This window comes from Leishmania donovani, chromosome 7 (assembly GCF_000227135.1).
Source record: "Leishmania donovani BPK282A1 complete genome, chromosome 7".
Taxonomy (NCBI): Eukaryota; Euglenozoa; class Kinetoplastea; order Trypanosomatida; family Trypanosomatidae; genus Leishmania; species Leishmania donovani.
This window is the reverse complement of record NC_018234.1, coordinates 97,369-114,552: the sequence shown is the minus strand read 5'-3', so window position 1 is coordinate 114,552 and position 17,184 is coordinate 97,369. Positions and strand designations below refer to the sequence as shown.

The following is a 17,184-nucleotide window of genomic DNA, read 5'->3' as shown; positions in this document are numbered from 1 at the left end:
CAAACGCGTTCACTGCCGCCGCTCGCCCCGGCGCCACGCCGTCCGGGACCCGCCCGCCGACATCCGCAGCGACGACTCGCTCTCACTCGCCCACGTCGTAGGCGCTTGGCACGCGCACCGCCAGAAGTGGCTCGGCATTCGGCCGGGATGGGGGCGGGGAGAGGGGGCTGCTCGGCGTCCACCCAGACCGAGCTGGACACACCGGACCCGGAGATGCCACGCGCGGAGGTGTGTGTGCGTATGTGTGCGCCGCCCTCGACATGAGGGGTGTGCAAACCATGAGAGAACCAACAACGGAAAACGCGAAAGGAGAAGCACGACTCACGCACGCATATGCAGACAGACAGACACACGGAGACACAAGTACGTGCAGACATGTATGAGCACGTCTCACTGCCCACGTCACGTGCCGCGTCATGAAGTGGCCTTCTGAGCCTGTGCGCACGCCTGCACACCCGCGTGAGTGTCTCTACCGACGGCTTGCCCACATCGCATGCGAGACGGAGGCTTTGATTGAGAGGTGGCATAGGGCTTACACGCTGAACAGAGAGGGAGGCACCCCATCAACTCCGGCGAGCCACTGCACGGGGGCAAGTGCCAACACTTGCAGAAGACGCTGAACCTGACGGCCCCAGTGGATCTCGTCAAGACCCAGCAGCCAGAGGGGTTGGTTGCCAGCCTTGCACTCAGAGACTTGCTGATCAATGATGATGCGTACAGATCAAGATAACGGGGAGAAGGCCAGTGAGTGTGTGCGCGTAGCGTGCTCCAGGTCATGACAATGTCAGTGGTGCTTGCAGGGCGTTGTCTGACGGAGGCAGCATGGAGTTTTGAGACAGGCAGGGTGCGAGATAGAGAGAGTGGGAGATAGGCAGGTGTAAGGGGCACAACGGACGCAAGATTGGAGAAGAGTGGTGTGTGTGTGTGTGTGGCGTACAAGGCGTGGCGGGGAACAGGAGAGCAGCAGGGCTGCCACGACGTGCGGCTCTCAGACCCACTTACGTGACTTCTCACACCTAGTTGGCTCTTCGGTGTCGCGATGGAGAGCCAGCGCGCGTGCTGTGGAATGGGCAAGCGAGCCTCGACAGCTCACAGAATAGAAAGAGACTAACAGAGAGATTCAGCTGCTCGTGCGCAGCGACGCATATACAGACACAGGGAGAGTTATTAACATTGGACAGCAGCCTGCTCCCCCTCCGAACTCTCGACACCGATTGCCCCTCGATGCACTTGACGATGCTGTTCGGCAGCGCTTCCAGCCGCGCACCAACGCGAGCCGCATACTCCTCGATGGGGTTGTCTCGCGGCACGTCCTTCACGTAGCCGCAGTCAGTGGCGTGGGCCAGGTACGCCGCCAGCACCAGCGCCCGTTGTGTGTGTCCGGTCCTGTGCGTTTGCACCACCGCCCCGGCGGCGGCAGTGGGGGGCTGCACCTCTGCGACGGTTTAGCGACGCGTCTTGATGCGGCGCACGACGTGCTGTACTCGCCGCCACCGCCGCTGAGGCGTTCTCGCCGTGTCGGGTGAGGTCCGTTTCGGTGCACTGCAATCCACAGTTCCTGCGTCACCGCCGACCCCTTGTACGCCACGCGTCTCTTCGGCGTCTTCATTACGCCCAGCACGGAGCTCACCGCCGTGCAGGAGGCTGCTAGGGGCCAGAAGACGGTGTAGCTTCCTGTGTCGGCGTCGTAGTCAAACACCATTGCGGGTGCGGCGGCTGGGTTTGCGTGCCCACAGATGCGGCTGGGGATGCTCAGCGGGGGTTGCTCTCTTGTTGGACAGGACCGGCGCCAACGCGTTGACACTGCTGTTCTACCAGCTGCTCGCACACGGGCAGCGGGCGCTGTTGCCCTTCACAGGCGTACTGGCGGAGACCGTCGCACTTCGCGGGGTGGCAGCCTCCGCGTCGATACGGAAGGCGCTCAGGAAAAGTACGCCCCGCATCTCCGAGAGGGGAACGGGCTGCGCACCATTCACGTGATGGACGACGCACACGCTCGGCGCAAAAGCGGGTGCTTCTCGGACCTGGACCCGAGAAGCACCACCGCGATCATCGTCACACAGAAGGGCGGAAACCAGCATTGCTGTTGCACCTTATCCGCCATGCGCTGCTTGTGTCGCAGGGAGAAGCACCACCTGTGAGAGAGGCAGCGGCACGTAGTGCCACGGTTTCAAGGACATGCCCACCAGCGCGTCTCCACCGCCACCGGGACGGCGCCTGGTGTCTTCCTCTCACCGTGCGTTGCCGGTGGCGCGGTGGCTGCCGCGGTTGCTGAGACTCGACTGACACGCGCTGCTGGCGAGCGGCCGCACGATTTCGTTCGACGAGAACGGCGCCTGCGTCGTGCACGTGCACGTGCGTGCTATGACATCGCGTCGGTGACACACCCACGGAAGGACAGAGCGTGAACGGCGACAGATGCACAGCGGCTGAGACAGGGGAGCAGTGCGGAGAGAGGGACGTCGAAGCCGAAGGAGGGGGTAGGGGCTGCGCGAGTGGTGCACGTACGCGTGGGTCAGATGCCATGCGGTGCGCTCACAGAAGTACATGGGCCTGTACGCACGTGGGCTCTCTGCGCCGCTGCAGCTGCACACACACGCACAAGCGCTCCGCTGGCCAAGGGCCAAGAGGTGCTAGGTGCGCAGCAGAGAAGGAGGAGGAGTGGAGGGGCGCGCTATGCCAGCCTGCGCGCGCGAGGCACACACGGCCACCCACCTACAAAACGACAGATGAGGATATGACGTCAGTAGGTGCGCTTCGCCTTGCCAGCCTGTAGGTCGAAGCGATCTGCCTTCAGCAGAGCCAGTAGAAGCGGCGTCAGCCGCACCAACGTGCGCACTGCTGCTGGGCTACTCTTGCTCTTCACAGAGGAAGACGTTGCCGCACTGATGTGTGCGTGGCCGCTGCCGCCGACGGGCGTCGCGCGCGGCGTGCTGATCGGTGAGACACCCATCCGAACACCCCACGTGCAGACCAGCGAGCTCGTCAGAGACGCGCTCCTTCGCTGGCTGGCGCCGCTTTCACTGCAGCTGCCGCCGTCGAGAGGCGCAGAGACAGCGCTTGGCTGTGGCAGCGGCGGCCACGACGGTGGGGATACCACTAACGTCCGAAGAGTGAAGCGCGCGCACACGCCGTGGACGACACTGGACAACATGAGCTTCAGAAGCGCGAGGATCAGCACGAGCAAGACGCACACCAAAGGCGCTTGCCACAGGAGGTACCCCGCCACTCGCTCGCAGCTCCACAGCAGCAGCGCCGCATACGCGATGGCGTCGAAGCCATTCCGCTTAACGTTCTTGGGGGCAAAGCCGAAAGCAGGCGTGAGCAGCTCGGCCGCTTCTTCCATGCGCGTTGCGACGCCGCTGCCGGGCCCGCTCGCCACTACCTCCAGCGACGGCAGCCGCCACAGCACCGCCTCGCAGCTCAAGTCTAGCAACGCCAGCTGCGAGTAGGCCCGGAACATCGAAGGCGGAATGCCGTTGAAGCGAACGACGAAGAGATGCTTAACAAAGTCGATGGCCACCTCGACGCAGAGGATGACGAAGACGTCTGCGACGGCGAAGTCTGTGAAGCGCTCGTGCATGTGGTGCAGCAGCATAACAAAGAAGAAGACGACGTACTGCATGCGCTCCAGCGCGTCGAGGGCGCACACGCTGTGCAGCGACTCCGGCGTGCTCTTCTTGAGCACGACGCTCTTCAGCTCCGTGAGGTTGTTGCCGACCAGCAGCGCCAGCAACGAGTTTCCCTCCGCGTTTATCGTGACGTTCAACGTGACGACGTGCAGCAGGAGAGAGAGGGAGTGGCAGGAGGTGCTGATGCAGGCGGCGATCGCGCTGCCGGCGAGGAGCCACCGCGATGGAGGCGTGTGCTGTCGGGCGCTGGCGGATCCGGCGTCGTCGCGACCTGCACACGCACTCCCAAAAGCAGCCCTCTTCGTCGGTGTGTCTGCCGCAGCTGGCTTGGTCTGGCGGCGGCGAGAGCAGCGGTAGGCGTACTCATCTTCGACGGCGGCGTAGAGCACCTCGAGCGAGTCCTGCGAGAGGGATGAGAGGATCTTGTCCGCCACATCGAGGATGCTGAAGATCATGACGACCTTGATGAACGACGTGCGTCGTACGGCGTGGTAGAGGTAGGAGTACAGCTGCGTTGTCGCCAGACCCGCAACCCAGTAGCTACCCAGTGTCATGGTGAGAACAAGCAGTGTAATAATGTCCCGTAGTTCGCACCGTCGCCACTGTGTGAGCACCTTCAGCGGCAGCAGCAGCAGCCCGACGAGATGGTCGAAGAGGCCCACGCCAGTGATGGCAAAGTAAAACTCTATGTCGAGAAACATATCTGGGATGCGCTGGAAGTGTTTTCGGACAGCGGCGTATCCGTGGTCGCGGTGCCGCCTCCCAGCGGCAGGCGGGAAAGCGCTAGGAGCCGCGCTGCCCCCACTGCAATGCGGTTCACCCGCGGCGCTGGCGGACATCGCCATGAAGGCCTCGTACGCCTGCTTCTGATCTCGGTGCTGCGACTGATGGTGCCGCTGCTCGGCGGTGGCACCGTACATCAACTCCAGCGTCTGCCGCCGCAGAACACCCCAGTCCCACTTCATGCTTGGCTCTCGATGTGTGGTTAGGTCTGTGCAGATGAGTTGTGGTGGTGGTGGTCGCTCCGCGCTTCTCTGCGTGTGTGTCTCTCCGCGTCTTGCTGGCTTGGTGTGTCGAGGGCAAAGGGAGGCCAGGCTGTGCGCCTGCTCTCTGAAGCAGCGACGGGTCCGGGCACGCACACAGGAGGCGCGCGCGTGCACACCTTACGACTCGTAGAATCACAAGAAGGAGAGGGTTGGAGGTTTGAGCGCATGTGTGTGGTGCCACGCTACCAAGGTATCACCTCCCACTCGAGGACGACGGCAGAAGGCATGCATTGCTGGCTCGCAGGAAAGACAGCCACACAAGTGAGACTGAGGCGCATGGCAGCCGGCGCAGTGAAGGATGGGGGGGGGAGGAGGAGGGCCGGCTCAGCGGCTCCGTCGACTTCACGCAGAGCGAAGGAAGCGGTCGGTGAGAGCGTCACGGGTTTCACGAGAAGAAGATGGAGAAGGTGGGGGAGGGGAGGGCGACTAAGACGTTCTGTGCAAGTCTCTTCGTCTCGTCCCTCACTCACATGCACAGACAGACAGGCAGACAGAGGCGCGCACGCGTGTGAGCCTCATGTGCGAATCGCTTCGTGTGTGCCGAGGGTAGATGCAGCACGCGGCTCACTAATATCAAGGAGCCAGGAGGAGGAGGAGATGCGAAGGCGCAACAGCTCCAGGCGCGTTCTGCCATGAGAGAAGGCACACCACGTCAGGTGCCCGACATTGCCGCCGCCATCGGCGCCTCCGCCTCTTCCCTCCCTGTCCAGCCAAACAACGTCGGCGTGCAGTCAGGGGCCGCTACGCTGTCTTCGTCGCCAAGTCGACCGCCTCCGCAGCGGATGGCGTAGATGCACTTGACTGCTGCTGCTGAAGTCGGCGGGCGAGGGCCTCTCGTGCGATGAGGCGGTGCCTTTCCGCCTCCTCTGCGGTTGTACCGGGCAGTAGCGCCGTGGTCGTCGTCGTTGTCGCGGTGTTTGGGCTGCCAGGAAAGGCGTTGCCCACGGCGGCGCGGGAGAACAACGGCGTGGGCAGTGCTGCCGCCCCACCACCGACTCCTCCCTCAGGTGGAAGTAGAAAGCGCAGTGGCGACGCTTGCAGACGCCTCTGCACGCGTCCGCACACCCAGCGCGCGCCATCCCTGAGCGGGTCCGGATACATGAAGGCTTCTAAGGCGAAGGCGCTGTTCGCAGCTCCGGTGACGCGGCGTTCGTACAGCCAGCTCACAAGCAAGGCGATGGACGCCACCATAACCTGCCAACCTTCACGGTGCTCATTATAATCCTCAGCACTGCGGCCCACCACCAGCGAGACCACATCACAGCCGAAGGCGGCCCAGACAATAGCGAGTGGGAGTCGTTGGAGCGTCAGCTGACCGCAGCGCAGTCGCGGACCGACCAACGCCGACACCCCCCGCACGCGGCACAGAGAGAACCCAACCACCTCCGCCACCGGCCACACGCCCGTGTAACCGTACGGCCGGTTGTGGCTGTCGTTGCCGCCCCAAACAGCAAGCCGTAGCGGATCGAACATGACGAGGTCTGTGAGGAGCACCAGAACGCCTGTCGCCACGGCGGTGAAGAGCAGGAAGGTGGCGTACTCGCTGCTGCCTGTGGATGCCTCAGCAGACGCCCCGGCGAGGACAACAGCGGTGTTCACGGCGACACGCCAGGGCTGCCGCGTCGTCATCGCAAGCGGGTACGTGACGAACCGCCACGGAAACAGCTCATAGAGGGCGCTATGCATGCACGTCAAATCTTTGGAAGAGCTCAGCAGCAGCATGAGACACATGAACACCAATAAGCCTGCGGTCACCGGCGCCTTCTGCGCTGCACGCGCCACCGGTGAAGAGAGCAGCATTGGGGTGGCACACAGACGCACTCGAACACGGGAGGAGGGTGGGTCTCTAAGAGAGCGCCACGAAGGGCTCAGGAACGAAGAAAGGGATATGAAGCGTATGCGTGTGTGGCTGCACTCATCAGCAGCGCGCTCTCTCGCTCACATGCAAGCGTGCGCGTGCGCATATGCGTCAAGGAAAAGCAGGACAAGGTGGGAAGGGCGGACGAGGGCTGGACGGTGCAAGATGAGTGTGGGCCGACTGATGGAGGGGGTGGGGCTGCTGGGGTCGTGCTGACGTTGAGAGATGGATTGGGCAGCGACAGCGAAGGCGGCAACATATGTCACCGCGCCGTTCTCCTCTCCTCTCTTCTCTCTCCCAGCCACCCTCTTCGGAGAAGAGGGAGGGGGTGGGGAGGCGGCGGCTTCGACGTCGCACTGGGCGGTGGCATAAAGAGACAACGACAAGTTCTGTGAAGAGGTCAACACGGCACGAAGACAAGCGACGAAATGACGACAGAGTCGTCATCTGCAGGCGTGGTGCGCACCGCTGGAGAGGAGAGGGAAGGGGGGCTAGACTGTCAGCAGAGAGAGAGTGAGCCCTCCAGGCGGCGGAGAGTCAGGCGACACAACCCAGCCAGACCCGATCACAGCCATTGCCTCAGGCGGCGACGGCTCGGCATCACCGCGAGAGGCGTCACGGCCCTTCTTCCACCCTCCTTCGAGCTCCAAGAGGGGCATGTATGCCACGAGCGCCTGTCCCGGCGTAACGGCACGAAGAGGGGCATCGAAGTGTACGCGAGCACGCCGAACGCGCACCTCCGCATCCGCGCTGAGCTCTTCGTCCGCCGCTTCCCATTCCACTGTCGCTGGCTGCAGTGCTTCTTGATGCCGCGTGCAGCAATGACACCGCAGCCCATACACGCCACGCTCATGGTAGGCCACAGCGCGCTGATGCAGCACAGGCGGCGGTAGCCACCAGTGCAGTGACGCGACCGTGGCTTGAGAGGCGTACAGCAGCGCGTGGTTCCACTGGGCAACCACCCGCACCTCTGCCAGCAGACGCACAGGCACGGCTTTGTCGTCACTCATATCCGACGACGGCAGAGGTGCCAGCACCTTGTCAGCAACGTAGTAGGCCGCCTCGCGCACTCGCCCGTCAACGGTGCGGCGGCAGAGACGCACACGCTGGCCGAGAGTAAAGGCGTAGGCCGGCAGGAGGCCCGGGTAGTCTGCCCGGAGGGCACCAAACATGGGACCACGATGTAGACGGCACGCAAAAGGCTGCAATGGCGCCCCGGCGAAGTGCTCAGCTGTGTCTCCAGGCACGAGCAGCTCTTCCCCCGTCACCGCGTCGCAGAACACCGTGCGGGTCGATGGCAAGGGCGGCGGTGGCGGTGGCGGGAGGTACTCGTTCAAGAAGGGAGGGAAGCGCGAGCTACACGATGTATCGCCGGCGCACGTGGCAGCGGAGGGCGGCCCGACGAAGCAGATACCCGTGCTGGTCTTCTTTCGGGAGATGTGCGCCACCGTACGCTGCGGCTCGCCATCTGAGCTCGCCACCGCCGCCGTGCCACCGCTGTGCCCGAAGCTGTGCCTCGCCAGTGCACGCACATCCGCCTTGCAGGTGAAGAGGTGCCCGAGAGGGAAAATCGCCGTGGCCAGGGCAGATGGCGGCACCCGGGATAGAAAGACGGTCTGATCGTTGAGGTCCCGCCCCGCAGAGCACGGCCGCACGAGCAGCACCAGTCGTCTCTTAGCATTATCGCCACCGTGGACACCGCGCGGAAGGTCCCACGTGCGCGCGTAGTGACCGGTGGCGAGGAGTGTTTCACTGAACGCCGATCCCGTGCGACGCAGCGCACGCGTCAAGGCGCCGAATTTGATCTTGCTGTTGCACAGCACGTCCACGTTGAGCGTGTGTCCTGCGGCGTAGGCGGCCAGCATGCGCTCAAAACACTGCCCAACGTACTCGCTGGAGAGGTCGTACATCGGCAGAGGCGTGCCGTCGCGGGGAAGGAGGTCTAGCGCCCTTGCCACTTGCTGCGCATCGTCGTAGTCGACCTGGGCTCGCTCACACCATCCAGAGGCCGCGTTGTCATCGTGCCAGTTGCGCATGAAAAAGGGGGTGTACTGCACAGGCGCAGCATCGTAGCCTGCAGCCGCAATGCCCGGCTCGCCTGCGGTGACCAGCTTGCCGAGCAGCTCGTGGAGCGGTACATGTGCGTCAACCGCCGCTCGTAGTGCGCGCAGTGGCGGAGGCGGAGCGCGTGGGCCGCCAAAGCAGCGAAGCGCGGCGACGTCGAGTGTGGTGTGAACACAGCGTTGCAGCACGAGGGCGGTGACGGCGCTGTCGACACCGCCGGAGAGGCCGATGGCGATGCGCAGCTGCGAGCGCGTCGTGGCCACACTCATATGAAGCTTGAATGCGCTTCGCGTGGGCAGCCTGAGGAGTAGGGCCGTAGCAGATGTGGGAAGAACAAATATGTGCGTGAGAGAGAGAGAAGAGGTGCTGATTGGGCGGAGAGTGAGGTTGAGAGCGTGTGATCGCGCGCTCGGGTAGATCCGTAGAATGTGCGCGTACTCGCTGTGGTCCTCCCCTTCCCTTGACGCAGACACAGATTCACGCACAGCATGCATAGATGTGAGTCGGGCGCTCCGCTGTTGCTGATCTTCCCATTCGTAAGAAGCGGTTGCATCCGTTGCCGTCCTCTCTACACCTTTCAACGACGCGGGAAGGGCACTGCGACACATACGCGGACTCTCTGTTCTTCACCTGCGTCTCTGTGAGCGCGCTGGGAAGGGGCGAGGGGCGTGCGTGTAGGTGTGAGCACACACCAGTGTGTCTGCCCCCTCCCACTGTGTTTCCGCAGAACCGCCAGACCGCGCACCCCTGAGCGCTGCCTCTCGACTTTCCTTGCTTTCGATCCCTTTCCTTATTGCACCTGACCAGACAACAGCCGCCACCGCTGTGGCCAACACACACCTCATACATCACACGCCACCGCATGCGCGCAACGAGGGACACCCAGGCATGCAGTGGTGCTGCCTTTCGCTCCACCGCTTTCTCTCCTCAATGGACTTGTGAAGCAGTGCTCCTTCGCGGGACTTCCTGCCACGGCGTTGACGGTGCGGTGTAGAGAGGGCGCACTCAGCAGCGACTCGTCGTCGTCATCCCTGCCGTCATTCACTATTGAAGTTGCGGGTGCTCTTCGCGGCCACATCGCTGACCACTTCCGTCATGCACATCCTTGCCATGCCCACCGTTGAGGGCTTCGGCGAGAGTGTGCGAGCTGCCTTCACATAACTGAGCTTCACCGACCCGCCACCGTTGACACTGTAGCTGCCGAAAGCGCTGCCTTTGCCGTCGTGCGTGCCGTTCAAGGCCGTCAGCTGCGAAGATGACGGGCCTTCCTCGTCGCTCTCCGCTGCCCAGGTTGAGGTAGCCTCGCCCGAGCAGGCAGCGCCACCGCTAACCGTGACAGGCCCGGCGATTTCGCTTGCCTGATGCGGCAGCTGTGCGTGAGCGATGTACCATGCGAAATAGTCGCGCACCGTGATGATCAGCATACCGGCCGTCGGCGTCAGCAGCGAGACCAGGGACGAGAAGAACTGCGGGTGCAGCGCCATTGCCTCGAAGGCCTCCTGCCGTCTTGCCCAACCGGCCACCGACGCCATCGACGTGGATTGCCCCGTCAGCAACCGCACCAGATACCCCAGGACAACAGACAGCTGCTGGTACATGCCTGAGTTGCAGGTGCGCACGTGTTGCTGCTCTTGCGGCGGCAGTCGCTGGAGCGAGGCGCCGTCGGCAGCGAGGGAGGTGCTGCTCGCCCCCGCCGTCACAGCCCCGGCGCCGCCGCCGACTGCCAAGGACGGCGGCGAGGGCGACGGCGCGGCGGCGTGGGTGGCAGCCTGCACCTGCCGAATTCCCTCGATGATGTCCGTGGTAACCTCCAGCAGCTCGGCAGAGGGGTACTCGGTGGACAGAACGGCCAATTTCAGGTAGCACTGTAGGACGCTGCGTATCGCCGCGTGCGGCAACAGGCCGCTGTTTCTGGTGAACGCTAGCGCCTCCCGTCTCGACTCCACCGACTGCATCGCGTACTGCTCCACCTCGTGCGGGTGGTTAACGCGCCACAACACGGCGAAGAGCGTGCCGCCCGCCTGAAGGCACAACTGCAGCAGCACCGTGACAGAGGCTCGGGGCAGCTTCCAGTCATCTGTATTCATGTCCGGCACCGCCACCGCGCCGGCAGACGGCGTGGCGCTGCCAGCAGCGGCGGCGGCGCTCGCCACAACACCCTGCAGCTCTTTCGGCACACCGGCCAACATTTGGGCGAGCAGGTTCACATACTCGATGAGCGCCTCGTCCGGGACGAAGGCGGCGCCGTCGGCGCGATGTGTCTCTTCGCTGGTGGCGCAACCCCCGCGACTCGATGTCGGGGTAGCGGCCGCGCCATCCCGCTCTTCGGTTGCCGTTGCTGCCAATGTACTTAGCGCCACTTGCGCCGCTGCTGCAGCCGCCCCGCGCACGAGCCACTGCGGCTCTGCCCGGTCCATCAGCTCCACCGTGTGAGTAGCCTGAGCACAGTACGCTGCCCATCCTGACGCAGAGCTGATCGCCGGCGCGTCCAGCCAGCGCCGGCCCACGAAGCTGGTGTCGGGCGACACCACGGAGGTGAGCGGGACGCGCACCGCATACAGTGCCATCGCCAGGCAGTCGAGCACGCACTGCGCCAGCTGCGGGGACCGCGCAGCGCTGTTCTGCGGTAGGCAGACGGAGACGCATTGGGAGAGGGAGCGGACGGCGATGAAGCGGCATTGATGGGGGCTATTGGGGCTCAGGAGGATCGGCAGGAGGCAGCGGCGCATGACCGACTCGGCGGCCATCGCCAGGTCGTCCCCACTGAGGCCGGTGAGCAGCTCGTTGGCCAGGAACCCGAGCGCTGCTGGCACGGTGGCCCGGAATGACGTCCGCGAGCACCGCCGCATCGACGCCGGCACCGGCATCTGGAAGAAGAGAAAGGGGATAAGACTCGACTGCGTGCGTGGCGCCTGGCGGTGGTGTGCGGCGTGCCCGATGGTGCCCTCTAACACGACCTCCGCCAAGTCCAACGCCATGGGGCACAGCTGCGCCGGCCGCATCTGCAGCGAGAGGGTGCGCAGCTGGTGCATCACCTCCGCACGCGTCTGTTCTCGCTCGCACTGCAGCAGCAAGCACAGCCGCGCTAGCGTGCACTGGACGACATAGTGCGGGTTCTCTTCAATGGACGTCACCACTTGCTGTGTTAGCGCGTTGCGCTGTTCCATCAGCCGCGCAGCGGTGCTCGGGTCCGCCACGGCGGTCACCGGAGAGGCCGGACCGGCCGTACTACACCCCGGCGATGATGACGACGCGGCCGTCACGGACATTGCTACCGTGGTCGTGCAGATGCTGCTCAGGAGTGCCACACACACTTGAGCGCTGTCCGCGTCTCCGCACATACCGCCCATGTAGGCGAGCTGAGCCAGCAACCACAGCAGTGCGGCGCGCACTGGCCCTGGAAGTCGATCGGAGGATGCGGTGCCGGTGCCGCCGCAGAGTGCGACCAACTTGCGCAGCACCAACAGGGCGAGACTGCCTGCCTCGACGGCGGTGCTGTTACGGTCGCACAACGCGACGGCGAGCGGGTACAGCACCTCTTGCCACGACGCCATCATGGTGTAGAGGGAGAGGTGCTGGCCAGCGGCCGTCATCTCTGCCGTGCGTACCGTGCGCGACAGCACCTCCTTGATGGCTTGTAGCGTGTGCATCTGCAGCAGCGTCGCGGCCCCCTCAGAGGCGGACGCGAGCGTCACGTCATAGACGCTGCGCAGGAAGCGGAAGCTTTGCACGAATTCGGCTGGAGCGGTATCCACCGTCGGCGTCTCCGCCGTCTCCGCCTTCCCCGCCGCCGCCGCCGGTGCCATGACCCGGCTAGTCGAGTAGGACACCCACATCGTGCACAGCAAGTCCACCAGGCACTCAAAGAGCACCTGCAGTCCGTCGTCGCTGGAGCTGTGCTTCTTCACGAGCTCCACGTAGGCCGGCGCCACCACCGCAGTGAAGTCGCGCACATTTACGAAGTACACAATGTCCGTTCTGCGATTCGCGTGCACAATGCGCGTGTACTCGAGGGCCCGACGCAGCACCGCCAGCGCGGAGGAGAGGTTCGCGACGTCGCCGACAGCGTAGCCGCTGATGGTGGTCATGACTCCTTCCATGGCGCGGTGGATTGCCTCCGTAGGCCGGTCAGTCTTCGGCGCGGAGTCGTCAGCCGCTCGCCTCTCTTCAGTCTCGACGCTAAGACGCGTGATGCCCTCGATCCGTGTGAAGACGTCTTCGACGAGGGGCGGGGTCGCCGCCGCCGCGGTGCGGCGCACCTCCAGAATGATCTGGCACACCGCAACCCAGCATCTTACCGGAAAGTTCACGGCGTATGTGGTGGCGGCCACGACCAACACCGCTCGCCGGCAATGCTCCCTCACCGGCGTCGCATCCGCCATGCGCAGCAGGGTGAGCAGCGTAACGGTGCACTCCGTTGGCAGGTCGAACGCGGCTGCCATGCACAGCAGCGACTGCAGCCCCCGCACACACTGCAGCAGGACATCCGACGGCGCCGCAGTGGTGCCCTCGTACATGGCAGGGCCGAAGACGGCGCACACTGAGGACCAGGTGCTGAGGAAGAAATCTTTCGCTACAGCGCACCACCACCCCTCCGGGGCAGGCGCGAGCGGCTCCTGCTGGGTTCGCAGCTTCAGCAGCTGCCGCGTCTCGCTCACCATGCGCTGCCGCTCCACCCCAAACGCCAGCTGCCGCTTCTCCTCCTGCGATACAAAGAACATGTCGAAGGACCCGCGGCTGGTGCTGTCGGTGCTCGCGTTCGCGTCAGCGGCAATGCTCTTGATGCTCTCGAGCGGGTGCGTGCTGATGCAGTCGAAAATATCGTCCACGAAGCTGTCGGCGAAGCTCTCGTCGTCGTTGCAGCGGCGCAGCTGGCCGCGAAACGCCTTCACATCTAACCGCATCCCTGCGGAAGGGTTGTGGATGTTGGTGTTGAGCATCACCGTAGCGACCACGACAATGAACACCGCCGTGTCGCTTTTAAACGGGAAGATGTCGCTGTCGATGCCGTGCCCGCGGTTTGCCTCATAGTAAGCGGCGGAGAAGTACTCGAGCAGTCGTTCGATGCGCTGCCCCTCTTTGGGCAGCTGCACACGCATGAGGAGCTCGCTGATGGCCTCCAGCACACTGCACCCGGCCAGTGGCAGGCGCCGCAGGTAGGTTCTGCAGACTTGCAGCGGAAACACCTCCGGCGTCGTCAGGAACTCCGACACCGCCTCAGGGTTGAGGGAGCTGACTTGGTTGAGAAAGTCGGCGACGGCCTCCACCTTCGCTGCGGCAGCAGACGTAAGCGGTGGGAGCAGCGTGTGCTCCCACTGGCTGCTGAAGTCGGCGTGCGAGGCAGGAATCGCGTTCTCCTCGGCAGTTACGTTGAAGAGCTTGTAGATCGCCTTCTTGGGAGCAGCGTTGAAGCGGTCGACCTCCTGCTGCTCCTTGAGCTTAGACTCGCGACACGTCATGGCAGGCAGTGAGGCGAGCACATCCTTGCCGCTCTCCTCCTCGGGAGGCGTCTGCGTCGTCAGGAGTTCGACGATCCGGACGAGTCCGTGTAGCGCCATGGCAGGGAGTGAGAGTGAGGCCGGGTTGAGGGCGGCCGCGACCAGAGAGGACGGCTCCGAGGACGTGGTGCCGTTCGCAACTTCAGCACGATGCTGTGCCCCGTCCAACTGAGCCGCGGGCGCCGTCATCACTGCACTTGGCGCCGCCTCTTGCTGGATTTGCAGTTGTTCCCGCACCACGGCGTCCTGCATGAGCTCTTCCTTTGGCGCGGCCCGCACGATGCGGGAGAGGGCGCTGGTGAGCTGCTGCATGAGGTTCAGCTGATGGGCGTGCACATTGAGGTCGTACAGGCGGTACAAGTGGAGGATGAGAGGAATGGCGCCGCCGCCGCCGTCGGCGGGGAGGGTGCTGCCGCTGCCCATGAACGTTGTGACGAAGTGAAGCACGATAGTGCGCTTCACATACTGCGGGGTGTTCGAGGACTCCAGCAGGCGCAGCACAACGTTGCTGTAAAGGAGACCCACCTCCCGGCCAATCACCACTGGGCAGGCGGTGGTTAGCAGCCCGAGCGCATCCAGCCCGGCAGCCAACACTGCCGGCTGGCTTGAGGAGACGCAGTTGAGGATGCCGCCGTACAAGGCCCGGTACCACCGACCGTCTAGCAGCACACACCGCAGAAGCGGCAAATCGTGGGCCGCGACGCACTTCAACATGTCCGTGAGAAGCCGAGTAGCGAGAAGCTCGCCTTCGTTGCTGTCCCCGCAGCACGCCGCCACGGCAGCGAGGTAGTCGGCGGAGAAGCTGCTGCCGAGGCGGATGAGCACCTCGCCCGCCGCTGCTCGCCACGCCAGTGGCGTAGCGCTGCTCGCACTAACGGGCGCCGCCACGACAGATGGCGAGTCACATGTGGAGAGCGACTTGGCAAGACAGGGCTGCCCGCCCGCCGCCGTAGTCGCCACCGTCACAGGCTCGCAGAGCGAAAAGAGGTCGTGGGCGGCGTCCTTTTTGAGTGCCACAAGCGGCGCCGGTGCTCCCTCGGCACGGACGGCGGCAACTGTCGCCAGAAACTTCACAGATGGCTCAATGACGTCACCGATGTTGCGGACGCTGTGCACCAGAGATGGGCCCCATCGCCGCCGCAGCGCTTCAACGCGGCGCAGCACGTGTGCCGCCACACGCTCCGGTGATACGCTCTCAAGGGCGTCGTGCACCGCGTCCACGTCCTCCAATGACCCCTCCGTCGATTTTGCCGCGGTATCGGAGGACGTGACGAACGTGCGCAGCAGATGATACTCCTCCCTCTCTACGCGTGACTGGAAGTACACCTGTGCGCGACGGGTCTGCTTCACCACGTCGACACACAGCTGCACAGGAAAACGGGCACTGGCCGCTTCTGAAAGGACGGCGCTGGAGGTGATGAGTCGAACACAGCCGAGCAGAGCCTTCGTGGCCACGTCGATTTCCTTTGCAAGCTGCACGAAGAGCGCCGACAGAGCTGCCTCTGCGTCGCCCTCCTCCTCGGCGGCGGTGGTGGTGCCGATATACGTGTGGTGCACGACGTGCTGGAGAGAGGCCATAATCGTCGAGCAGCACCGCACCATCAACAGGCGCACAAGACTTTTACCAAACTCCTGCAGTTTCGCCCTCTCCGGTACGTCACTATCGAAGAGCAGTCGCAGGTAGCTCACAAGGCCTACCAACTTGCGCGCATCTGCCCGCTCATGCGTCGAGGTGACTGCCGCGGTGGCGGTGCTGGATCCTCCAGGCGTAGCCGGCGACGCCGATGCACGCGCAGGGCCGTCTGCAGCCGATGACGTTGTTGCCGTCGCTTGCTCTGCCGCTGGTGCTTCGGGTGCCTGGGCCAGTGCTGCCTCTGCCTGCTCTTCGTCTTGCTGCTTGCTGGCTGCCACCGTTTCCGACAGGGGCGCTGCTGCTGCAGGGGTCTCCGTTACGGATGAGCGCAGCGGCGTCGGTGGTGGTGGTGGTGGTGCGGCGGCGATGAAGGGGCGTGGTGCACTAATAACGCCGACGTCCTTTAGCCATGCCTCGGTGGCGCTACGCACGTCGCTCAGTTTTGCCTTCTGCGCACTGCTGAGGGCATCGCTGCTCACCACGGAGCTGATCCGCGTGAGCAAGGCGTTGAGCTGAACGAAGAAGGCTACCTTGTTTTCCACCTCCACATTTGTGGGCTGATGATGCGCCATCGTCGACGGCAAGATGGTACACGGGTGGTAGTGAGGAAAGATGAAGGAGACCGGTGCTAGAGCACCGACTGCAGATTCCCCGCACACGATGATCTACGAGAGCCTATTTGGTGTGTGTGTGTGTTTGGCGCACTCCCTACTCAAATACGCGAGAGCCGAAGACGACCGGACCTCTGCGACTGCGTAGATGAGCGTGTGTGCACACGACACCTGTGCACCTCCGGACCCTCCCCGCCGTGGTTTTACGTGGCGGTGCAGGGAGAGCGAAGAAAAAGGGGGGATGCGCAAGACGCAAGCGAAAAAGAAGGAAGCCCACGCGCGTGCGTGCCGAGAGGTGCGAGGGGAGGTGCACGGGGAAGGGGAGGTGAATGATGAGGGGGTGGGGAGAAGGTCAAGCAAATATATATATGTACGTGTACGGTGTATATATATATGGGGGACTACTACGCACTGGATGTGTGGCAAGGAGGTCGAGGATGGACGATACGAAGGGAGGATGAGATGGGGGGGGTGAGTGAGGTGGGGAGGGGGCAGCAGCACCAACAGGCTCACCGCTGGGCACGGCAATGCCAACAGAAGCACCAGATGAGTGCCAGGTTCACGCACGTGAAGACAATAATACACTGGCAAGGGGGAGAGGCGGCGCTGAGGAACAGTATATGGGCTGATGAGAGGGAAGGGGGGGGGATGGAGAGCGGGCTAGCCACGACACGCGCCACAGTAACGTTGCTGCAGAGGGGGAGAGACAGTCGCTCGCACGCCCAAACGCAAATCGCAAGTGGCCGATCAACGCGTACCTCGACAATACGGGAGTCGTGGGTGGGGGCTGGCGTGCCAGTGTGTGTGGAGTCGCGAGGGATGCGTGGATGCCGTGTTTCAGA

The 17,184-nt window shown here is 63.9% G+C and overlaps 4 protein-coding genes across 4 annotated transcripts; all 4 read right to left on the bottom strand.

Annotated features, from left to right (window-relative positions):
* Positions 1–2,743: 2,743 nt before the first annotated feature.
* On the bottom strand, positions 2,744–4,597 carry LDBPK_070310 (hypothetical protein, conserved; the record flags this gene model as incomplete). The annotated part of the gene is made up of 1 exon (XM_003858424.1): positions 2,744–4,597. The coding sequence occupies one exon, from the start codon at positions 4,595–4,597 to the stop codon at positions 2,744–2,746; it is 1,854 nt and encodes a 617-aa protein (XP_003858472.1).
* Positions 4,598–5,419: 822 nt separating this feature from the next.
* LDBPK_070300 (hypothetical protein, conserved) lies at positions 5,420–6,478 on the bottom strand (the record flags this gene model as incomplete). Its single annotated transcript, XM_003858423.1, has 1 exon — positions 5,420–6,478. The coding sequence occupies one exon, from the start codon at positions 6,476–6,478 to the stop codon at positions 5,420–5,422; it is 1,059 nt and encodes a 352-aa protein (XP_003858471.1).
* Positions 6,479–7,027: 549 nt separating this feature from the next.
* LDBPK_070280 (tRNA-methyl transferase, putative) lies at positions 7,028–8,869 on the bottom strand (the record flags this gene model as incomplete). The annotated part of the gene is made up of 1 exon (XM_003858422.1): positions 7,028–8,869. The coding sequence occupies one exon, from the start codon at positions 8,867–8,869 to the stop codon at positions 7,028–7,030; it is 1,842 nt and encodes a 613-aa protein (XP_003858470.1).
* A 768-nt stretch (positions 8,870–9,637) lies between these two features.
* Positions 9,638–16,303, bottom strand: LDBPK_070270 (hypothetical protein, conserved; the record flags this gene model as incomplete). Its single annotated transcript, XM_003858421.1, has 1 exon — positions 9,638–16,303. One exon carries the CDS (start codon positions 16,301–16,303, stop codon positions 9,638–9,640), a length of 6,666 nt encoding a protein of 2,221 aa, XP_003858469.1.
* Positions 16,304–17,184: the final 881 nt, after the last annotated feature.